General features: G+C 34.6%; 1 protein-coding gene across 2 annotated transcripts in view; it reads left to right on the plus strand.

Moving 5' to 3' along the window:
• BTAF1 (B-TFIID TATA-box binding protein associated factor 1) overlaps window positions 1-4,569 on the plus strand; it is an 87,695-nt gene extending 83,126 nt beyond the window's left edge. For both annotated transcript variants that reach the window (XM_063102764.1, XM_063102765.1), the window contains 3 exons: window positions 528-687; window positions 1,013-1,183; window positions 2,960-4,569. In XM_063102764.1, coding sequence (XP_062958834.1) covers window positions 528-687; window positions 1,013-1,183; window positions 2,960-3,103 — 475 coding nt within the window. In that variant the 3' untranslated portion in view covers window positions 3,104-4,569. The remainder of the gene's footprint in view (window positions 1-527; window positions 688-1,012; window positions 1,184-2,959) is intronic.
• The last annotated feature ends 5,712 nt before the right edge of the window (window positions 4,570-10,281 follow it).

Here is a 10,281-nt window from a genome sequence, read left to right on the forward strand (position 1 = left end):
CTTGGTAGCTGCTGCTATTAATGTCAGTAAGAATGTTAATTTTTCCTTTTCCTAGAAGCTATTAGATGTTCTTTGTCAATGCTAGAATTAGTTCAATAATAGCCACCCTCAACACACACTTCTTTTACATTCATTCATTCAACACATATCTTTTACAATGATCTAGCCTGTTCCCCACTCTTCTCTCTAGGTCCATACTTAAAGGTTCACAGTTGGGTTTTGTCTTACTTATAATTAGTGTTTAATTATATTTTTGCCACTTAGTCTTCACCTGATATCATAAAATACAACTCAATTGGCCTTATTATTTCTTTTGGTGAAATTTCTGACAAGTTTTGGAGAGCATTCTTTCTACTAAAGATGTAATGTATATTAGAAGAGGATATTTTCATCCCAAGTAGTCACAGAAATGGATTTTTAAAAAGCATTGTTTTCATTTGTGCTCTTTAATTTTTATTAAATAGTTTGTTATAGGAGCATTAGAAAGAAATGTACTAATTTTATTTTTTTGCTATCTATACTTTTAGGTTTAACAATGATCCATCCATAGATGTTCTCTTACTTACAACTCACGTTGGTGGCCTGGGTCTTAACTTGACAGGCGCTGACACAGTGGTATTTGTGGAGCATGACTGGAATCCCATGCGAGATCTACAAGCCATGGACCGGGCCCATCGCATTGGGCAGGTAAAAGTCACCTCACACAGGTGTTAATCTGTGCACTGGGGAAAAGACTTGGTTCAAGTTCTTGCTCTTATGTTAACAAGTATTGTGACCTTGGATAAGTCACTTAACTCTTCTATGGTATCACTTCCTTATGCATTAAATGAGGTGCTTGTCCATCCCTAATATTCTGTGATTTCTGCAAACATTTTGAGCTCCTGGGGCCAGACAAAATAAAAAATCAATCCTAATTAGGTAGTAGGAAGTACTTAGTACATGTATACAAGCCTTGGTGAACCTCAAAGCTTACCAATTGTGCTACAATTGCTTAACTATTTTTCTCATTTAGAAACGTGTGGTTAATGTGTACCGATTGATAACCAGAGGAACATTGGAAGAGAAAATAATGGGTTTGCAGAAATTCAAGATGAACATAGCAAATACTGTTATTAGCCAAGAGAATTCTAGTTTGCAGAGTATGGGGACCGATCAACTTCTTGATCTGTTTACTCTTGATAAGGTAAAAAAACTTATACAATTTGTTATATATTTAATGAGTTCACAGGCTTCCTGGGACTGCTTAATGAAAGTACTAAAGGGAGCTGCAAAAGTCATTCACTTCAGTATCACTATATCAGCCTTTGAGGGAATTTTTGGTGCCAGATAAAACTCTTCACCATATCAGAGGATATCTGAAGTTTTGACTTTGGTTGATTCTCTTGTGTCCTGCCTCAGGGTTTCTCTCCTTAATCTTTTCCTGCTAAAAGACAGCAGCTTATCATTGCAGTGAAACTCGTGGGTGGGTGTTTCTGGCCCTGCCTCCTGTTAACTGGTGATCTAGGCAAATTAACTTCTCTGAGCATCTACACCTATTTTACTACATGGTTGTGAGGATTAAATGAAATAGGTAACCACTTAGAAAGGATACTTAGTGTGGATTCTCAATAAATAGTAGCTGTTAGTCAATCTAATCATGTTAAAACTAATAGGGTTGGATTTAAAGTCCTGCATAGGTTCAGAAAATCAGCTTGCATACTCAGTATAAATTATGGCGAGAAGTAGCCTTTTATGATGAAATTAAACTTGCTGTAATAACAGAATTGTAGAATCTAGTTCTGACAGAAAGTAGTTCTACCATACTTCATGTATGTTAAACCACATTTAGAATATTATGTCTAGTTCTGGGTGATGCATTTTAAACAGTAACAAATTGGTAAGTCCCTAGTGGCCAGAATGGAGGAAGTTTCTTCAATCATGTCATATAAAGTAAAGTTGAAAGATCAAGAGATGTTTAACCTAAAATAAAGAAGGATCAAAGAAACATGCATAGGTATCTTCAACTAGCCTTTATTCTGTTTGAAATATTCTAATGGGTGACTTTCAGTGAGCAGAACTGGGCTCAAGGGCATGTTTCAGGGAAACTAGAGCTATTGCCTTGGGCTACTCCTGGGACATTGGCAGGTATTGAAAATGGACTATTATATTAGAACATTTTAATATAGCACTGTTAAATTTCCTTAATCTTATCTTTGTATGTAAGTTATGTAAGAGAATGTCCTTGTTCTTTTTCCTGCTTTTGATGGCTGGCCAGTAGAGGGATCCAAACCCTTGACCTTGGTGTTACACTGCACTCTAACCAAATGAGCTAACTGGCCAGCCCCAAGAATGTCCTTGTTCTTAGGAATACGTGCTGATTCCTATTTAGGGATAAAGGGACATGATGTCAACAACTTTCTCTCAGATGGTTAAGGGAAAAACTGATATTTAACTATATGTCTGACTAATACATGTATCCATATGTATACACACACACATATATGGGGAGAGAGGACAAAGCAAATGAATTATTTATAATGTTTTTATAATTCTTCCATAGTTTAGAAATTTTTTCCAAATTAAAAGCTAAAAATGATAAAATTACTAGAACTGATAGAATGGACTATCTTTATATATATATATATATATATATATATATATATTTTTTTTTTTTTTTTTTTTTTTTGTCAATATACAATGTGGTTGATTATTGTGGCCCATTACCAAAACCTCCCTCCCTCCTCCCTCTTCCCCCTCCCTCCCAACAATGTCCTTTCTGTTTGCTTGTCATATCAACTTCAAGGAATTGTAATTGTTATGGGAGTGGACTATCTTTTGAGATCATGAACTTCCTCATCACTTGAAGTTTTGAACTTTGCTGAATAAGTACAGTATTAGAAACAGCTGTGATGTTTTAAGGGAAAATGTAGTTTCTGAAGTTAATAATCTTTCATTTATCTTTTTGCCAATATTTCTTAAGGATGGCAAAGCAGAAAAAGCTGACACCTCTACTTCTGGAAAAGCAAGTATGAAATCAATTCTTGAAAACCTGAGTGATCTTTGGGATCAAGAGCAGTATGATTCAGAGTACAGCCTGGAAAATTTTATGCATTCTCTCAAGTAACTATCAAATATTGTAAATGCAATTGCTGCTAGTTCAGTTACATTTCTGCTGATATTCAGCAAATTTCTAAGTTTATGGTGAACTTTTAACGCAATGTGTAAATAGATCTGAATATTCAGCATAATGCTGGCTCTTGTTTCACTGGGGGGAACAAGTTATTCTCAAATATTTGCACTGTATTAAATTTAAATGTTAATGTGAAAAAATGGTTTAATTTTACATGCTGAATAGCTGCAGAGCAGAGGATCCAAACCAGGTTTACATGTGCTACTGGGAGGTGTTCTTACTGGGAATTAGCCTCCTATCTTTACATAGTCACTTTGTACAGGAAGATATCCATGAGTACTTAGTGTTCATGTACATTTTTTCTTTTAAATAGAAATCGTTTTTATAATTGATTAAAAATAGGGCTTTTTTGTATAAAAGCCTTAATGAGCCATAATTTTAAGAATATAAGAATAATGACCACAATATTGGTCAGTCTTGGGACATAAAAATGATAGACAGTGAACTTAAACAGGCCCTTTGTGGAAACCTTTATATATTTAATGCAGGTGCATAGTGCTTTTCAAATCTTTAACCATCATTTTGTCAACTTTTAAAATATAATATCAACTATTCTAAATATAGGTAATGTTATATTTAAGGCTACCATAACATCCTATTAAGAGGGTGGTTTTTTTAATTTATCTAATGGCTAGGATATAGCCAGATTCAAAGAACATATGTACTCAATAGGTTTCAATCATATATATATATAATATATTTTTTGTAACTATGAACATATTCAATTTTCCAGAAGTAGATTTTACACTGTTTAAAATTCCAAAACCTATGGTGGAAAGACTGTTTATTGTAGTAATGCACGACTGAAGCCTAAAAGGGAGAAATAATTCCTTTATATATACAAACGTACATGAATACACATATCTATATGCACAATGTACCTATTCCTGAACCTGAAAAGGTGCCTGGCATTCGCAGTAAAATCGTGTAATTTTACTGGGCAGCAATAATAATTGGGCATGAAGCTGATTAACTACTGTTAAACAAGTGAGCTCCATGGTGAGGGTGGGTAATATGTATATAGATATGCATGTATGTGTATGTATATATAATTTTATAAATTTCAAAATTAATACATGCCTGTGTGCATACATATGTATGGGATATATTTGTATATATGTACAGGTAATAAACATCCCTAAGGTTTGTGGCTGGCCATACACATAGGCATCAGTTTAAAAACCATCAGACCTCAGCTGTACAATAACAGGTGTTTTGTTTAAAATCATTAAGGTTATATATACTGTTCTGCAGCATTTAGACATGGACATTTGTCACATTTCAGTAGCTTTGACAACCATACTGTAACATTAAACCTAGCATTCCACAGAGAATAAATATAAGATTGAAACTGTAAAATATATGCAACTGTGTGTTATTTGTAGGAAATGATAACTAGAAAGAGCAAAAGATTGAAATTATTAGTTCAGACATATAGGTTTTTAAAAAGCTAAACACTTTTTCTTTAGTGTTTAGGATTTACATTTAAATTGTAGGAAACTCATGATTTTATAGAATGTCCAGAGTACTTGAGTTGAATAGTCTTTTATGAACTATTTATTTGCTGTTTCCATAAACCAGCTATTTAACATAGCTTATAGCATGGGGAGCAATATCATTAAAGAGATAGGAAGGGGCAAAAAAATTTACACCATAAAAATTAAAGTTTTTTTCCCAATTTAAAGGTCAGATAGAGCTGTAAGTCAGATATTTAGGCAGTTTAAATTTTAAAACAGTTTAATCTGAAAGTATGTGTATTAGTAAAATACTTTTAGAAGGATAGACAGGAAAATAAGAGTTGTTGCCTTTGAATGGGAAATAAAGGTCAGGAGTGAGAGGAAAATTTAGTGTGACTCTAACATTTAAAAAATAACCTGTTGAATTGTGAAATATTATGTCACACATTCTAGCTTTCCAAAAAACAGGTGAGAACTAAGTAGTCTCAGTTAAGTGGCCCGGTCACAGTAGCATATCTATCTTAAGAATAGTGGAGACAGAGAAAATTGAACTGAGTAATGAATGATATTAGAGATCTATGTCAGTTTTACGGATGTGATGACATGGTAGTTATGTTTTAAAATGAGTGGGTGTGGGAAATAAAACAAACATGATAGAATATTGATAGCATTTTAGCTGGATAATGGGTTCATGGATATCCATTGTAGTATTTCCTTATTTTTGTGTGTTTATTATAGAAAATTTCAGTTAAAAATATAGATTCAGAGATTATTAACATCATCACTAGTGTTTCCTGTAGGAAAATATTAAAATTTGGGGTCCTGGGTATAACTTTTATGTATAATTTTACATATATACTTATTTATTACACATTTTTCCAAGAAATATTCTGGTCTTTCAACAAGAGCTTATTGTAATGGTAACAAGGGTGAAAGTCTTTGATCTTGGGACTAATTGAACTGGTATAATTTTTTTTCCTTATGGAAGGTCTATATGAGCATATTCAAAAGTAAATATTCCAATGAAGCTATTTCAGAATATAACCACTTAAAGGCAACAGTGGAACTACCAGAAACTAAAAGAAATTATAGAAAAGCAACAAGCATTTCATCACATAGCTGTTCCAAATGTTTAATCCCAATACAATCTTGTACTTCCTGTACACCTCCCTTAACTTCCAAAGTGAAATTGATTTCAGGAACATCTGTTATCAAATGCCAGAGAACTCAGTGTGAGTCAATAAAACAAAAACTTGAGTTACGTCAATTAATAGAAAATGTTTGCTATTCACATAAAACACTGTTAGCCACCATCTCTATGGAGATAAAAATTGCCTCCTTCAAGAAAGGGTTCCTATGAGTCTTCAGTAAATTTACTCAAACCAGTGAAGTTCTGTTGAACATAGGGGCTCAGATCCTAATTTCCATGTAGACACTAGAGATTAATATATATATAAAACTCTGTAAAGCTGCAAAGAGATCATGTATTCAAATGGGACTTGAACAATTGTCCATGAGCCCAGAAACACAAAGCAAGAAATCAGAACCCCAGGCCTGCACCACAGGTAAGTTTAAGGTTTGAGTTTATGCCCAATGTATACTGTAGGAGCCACAAGTCAAGAAAATAAAGTCAATACTGCTTTTTTGAAGGAAGGAAATACAAAACTGCTCTGTAGGGACAGTTTCAGATAAGGGTCTGATAGGATTTCCAGCCAGGGAAAGATGCAGATACACAAACTGTCTACAGAAGGAAGAGTCAGGGGCTGGCCCATGGCTCACTCGGGAGAGTGTGGTGCTGATAACACCAAGGCCATGGGTTCGGATCCCATATAGGGATGGCCGGTTCGCTCAGTGGCTGAGCGTGGTGCTGACAACACCAAGCCAAGGGTTAAGATCCCCTTACTGGGGCCGAGCCCATGGTGCACTCGGGAGGGTGCGGTGCTGGGAGCGCGGCGACGCTCCCGCTGCGGGTTCGGATCCTATATAGGTATGGCCGGTGCACTCACTGGCTGCGTGCCGGTCACGAAAAAGACAAAAAAAAAAAAAAAAAAAAGATCCCCTTACTGGTCATCTTTTAGGGAAAAAAAAAAGAAGGAAGAGTCAGCAGATACAAATTACTTCTTTAAGAACTACAAATACAATAATCTGGAAGACCATAAAATATGATTAAGATAATTAGAAATAAAAATAGGGAAAACATTATAAAAGATTAGACAAGTTTGAAAAAGAACAAATAAATGAGAAATGGTTATCAATGTAGGTTAGATACATTTGAAGAGCAAATTTGTGAACTGGAATGTTGATTTTACAAAATAACCTACAGTGGGATACACAGAGATTAATTGATAGAAAATACGAAAGAGCAGGCAAAAATCATGGAAGATGGAAAGAGAGATCATGGGAAGAGAGACAAGAAGTCACCTTAGACTTATATCTATTTTTTTGCATATCAAGTGCAAAAAATTGATGCATCTAGTCCATCAGCAAGTTTTCCCATCTCTTGCTACAAAATATATTGCAAATCTCTTCACCTTTTTCTTTTTCTGCTGCTACCCACCACCATCTTTCTTATATCACTGTCTTCTAACTGGTCTTCCTATTTGCCAAATTCTCCAGTGGCTTCCTATCACATTCAGGCCAAATCTAAACTTCCCATATGCCCTACAAGTTGTGGCCCCTGTCCATCTCTGTCACTTTCTCTCTTATATCCCATTGTGTTTACCCCAGTCAAATCAATATGTCCTCTTTGCTATATGTCAACATAAAACCAAATGTGTTTCCAGCTTGGTTTTAGTTCTTAGAAAGCTGGGTGAATGGTGTCATAGGAGAGATGGGGAAGACTTAGAAAAGAGCAAATTTGGAGGGGGGGATGGAAGTAGGAAATCTAGAATTCTGTTTTGTTCATGTTAAATTTATCAAAGTAGAGATGTTGAGTAGGCAAGTAAATATAGGAATCTGGAGCTTAAAGGTAAGATCAAGACTGGAGATGTAAACTTGGAAGATAGTTTTTTGTGTTTTTTTTTTCGGAAGATGACCAGTAAGGGGATCTTAACCCTTGGTGATGTCAGCACCACACTCACCCAGTGAGCTAACCGGTCATCCCTATATGGGATCCGAACCTGTGGCCTTGGTGTTATCAGCACCACACTCTCCCAAGTGAGCCACGGGCTGGCCCTGGAAGATAGTATGTTAAGGTACGAGACTGAATGAGCACTCCTGAGGCTTATTTATGTAATGGAATACTATACAGCAGTGAGAAATCAATGAGTAACTAATAAAACATGGATGAATCAAAAAACGGTGAGTGAAAAAAAGAAAATATAATTTGGGCCCATTTAAAGACCAAAAACAGGCAAAACAAAACATTGTTTATGGATGTACAAAACCAATGATTTATTGTTATTTCACATTTAAAAAATAGAAAATTAAGTGACAGTCATATGCACATTTACTGATCATTTCCTACTCTGTACCAGACAAAATGGGAGAAACTAAAAGACCAGTGAGGAAGGAGGATACCAAAGCCAACAGTTGGCGTAGTTACATTAATTTAAGAAAAAGCCTTCAGGCGAAAAGTATTATTTGCAATAAAGAAGGATATCTCCTAGTGATAAAAGATTCAGTTAACCAGGAGGATCTAGCTACTCTAAATTGATACACATTTCAGAATACATAAAGCAGACATGGGCAAAACTACAAAAAGAAATGGAGAAGTCGAAGGTCATAGTGGAATTTTAACATACCTCTCAATAGAACAAGTAGACCAGAAGAAAATAGGCACGAGAATATAGACAATTTTAATACAATTAACAAATGTGACTTAATTGACATATATGTTACATAGATATACCCAACAACTCCAGGATACATTCTTTGAAAGCTCATGTAGAACATTTACCAAAACTGACCATATGCTGAGCCATAATGCAGCTCCTGGCAAATTTCAAGAAATTGAAATTAGTGTCCACTTTATCCACTCCTATTCAGCAATATACTTGAGGTCCTAGCCAGTATAATAAGGCAATAAAAAATGAAAACACAAATCAGAAAACAAGAAATAAAACTTCCATGGCTGTTTATGTAGAAAAATCCCAAGGAATCTACAAAAAAAGCTACTAGAATTAACTGATTTGGCAAGTTCATGGGATATAAGGTCAATACACAAAAAAAATCAATTGTATTTCCACAATAAGAAATTAGCGATTGAAAAATTTAACGTACCACATATAATAGCACCCAAATCCATGAAATAGGTATAAATTTCACAAAATATGTGAAAGGCCTGTATGCTGAAAACTACAAAAACACATGAAAGAAAGACCTTAAACAAATGGAGATACACCATGTTCATGGACTGAAAATTCAATATAGTTAAGATTTCAGTTCTCCGCCATCTGATCTATAGACTCAAAGCAATTCCAGTCAAAATCCCAGTAGGATTATTTTTTTTTTTTTTTAGAAAATAATAAGCTAATTCTAAAACTTATCGAGAGGCAAAAGACCAGGGCAATCAAAACCAACCATGAATAAAGAAAAGCTGTGAGACTTACACTACCAGATTTTAAAGCTTATTGTAAAGGTGTAGTAATCAAGACAGTGTAGTACTGAAATAAAGGTAGATTAGTAGAACAGAATTGACTCCCTGCAAATATAGCCGCACATATAGTCAGTTGATTTTCCACAAAGGTGTCAAAACCATTCAATGCAGAAAGAATAATCTTTTCAAAAATTGGATGTCCATATGCTAAAAAAACAGAAAGAAACTCCATATGTACCTCACACCTTATGCAAAATTTAACTCAAAATTAATCATGGACATATATACAAAACTTATAGAAGAAAATTGGTGACCTTGGGTTGGGCAAAGATGGCTTAGATATGACACCAAAAGCAATCCATAAAAGAAAAAATGATGATGAACTTTAAAAAAAGAATTAACTTCCACTATTTGAAAGACATATTTTAAAGAGTGGAAAGAAGAGCCACAGAATGGGAGAAAATATTTGCAAATCACTTACCTGATAAAGGGTTTATATCTTGACTATATCAAGAATATGTATTAAAAAAAATTATATAAAGAACTGTCAAAACTCAAAAAGGAAACAGCCCAACTTAAACCTGGGCAAAAGATTTGAACACATCCCTAAAGAAGATATACAGAAGGCAAATAAGCACATGAGAAGATACTCAACATCTTTTCTAATAGGTGTGTCGTTACCATTACACACGTATGAGAATTGCTCAAATTCTTAAAACTGACAATACCAGCTGCTGAAGAAGATGCAGAGCAACTGGAACTCATAAATTGCTGTGTTGAATGTAAAATGGTACAGCCACTTTGGAAGACAGTTTGGCAGTTACCAATAAAGTTATACACTTTATCGCCAATCCCACTCCTAGGTGTTTACTGTAAGAGTAATAAAAACATGTCTACACAAAAACTTGTACAAGTATGTTTATAGCAGCAGCACTCATAACAGGCAAAGAGTAGAAATAACCCAAATGTCCATCAACTAACAAATGTATAAAGGAAATGTATATATCCACACAATGGAATATTTGCCCATAAAAAGGAATGAGGTCCTGATACATGCCACAACGTGGATGAACCTTTAAGACATGTTAAGTGAAATAAGTCAGTCACAGAAGACAACA

This window comes from Cynocephalus volans, chromosome 7 (genome assembly GCF_027409185.1).
Source record: "Cynocephalus volans isolate mCynVol1 chromosome 7, mCynVol1.pri, whole genome shotgun sequence".
Taxonomy (NCBI): Eukaryota; Metazoa; Chordata; class Mammalia; order Dermoptera; family Cynocephalidae; genus Cynocephalus; species Cynocephalus volans.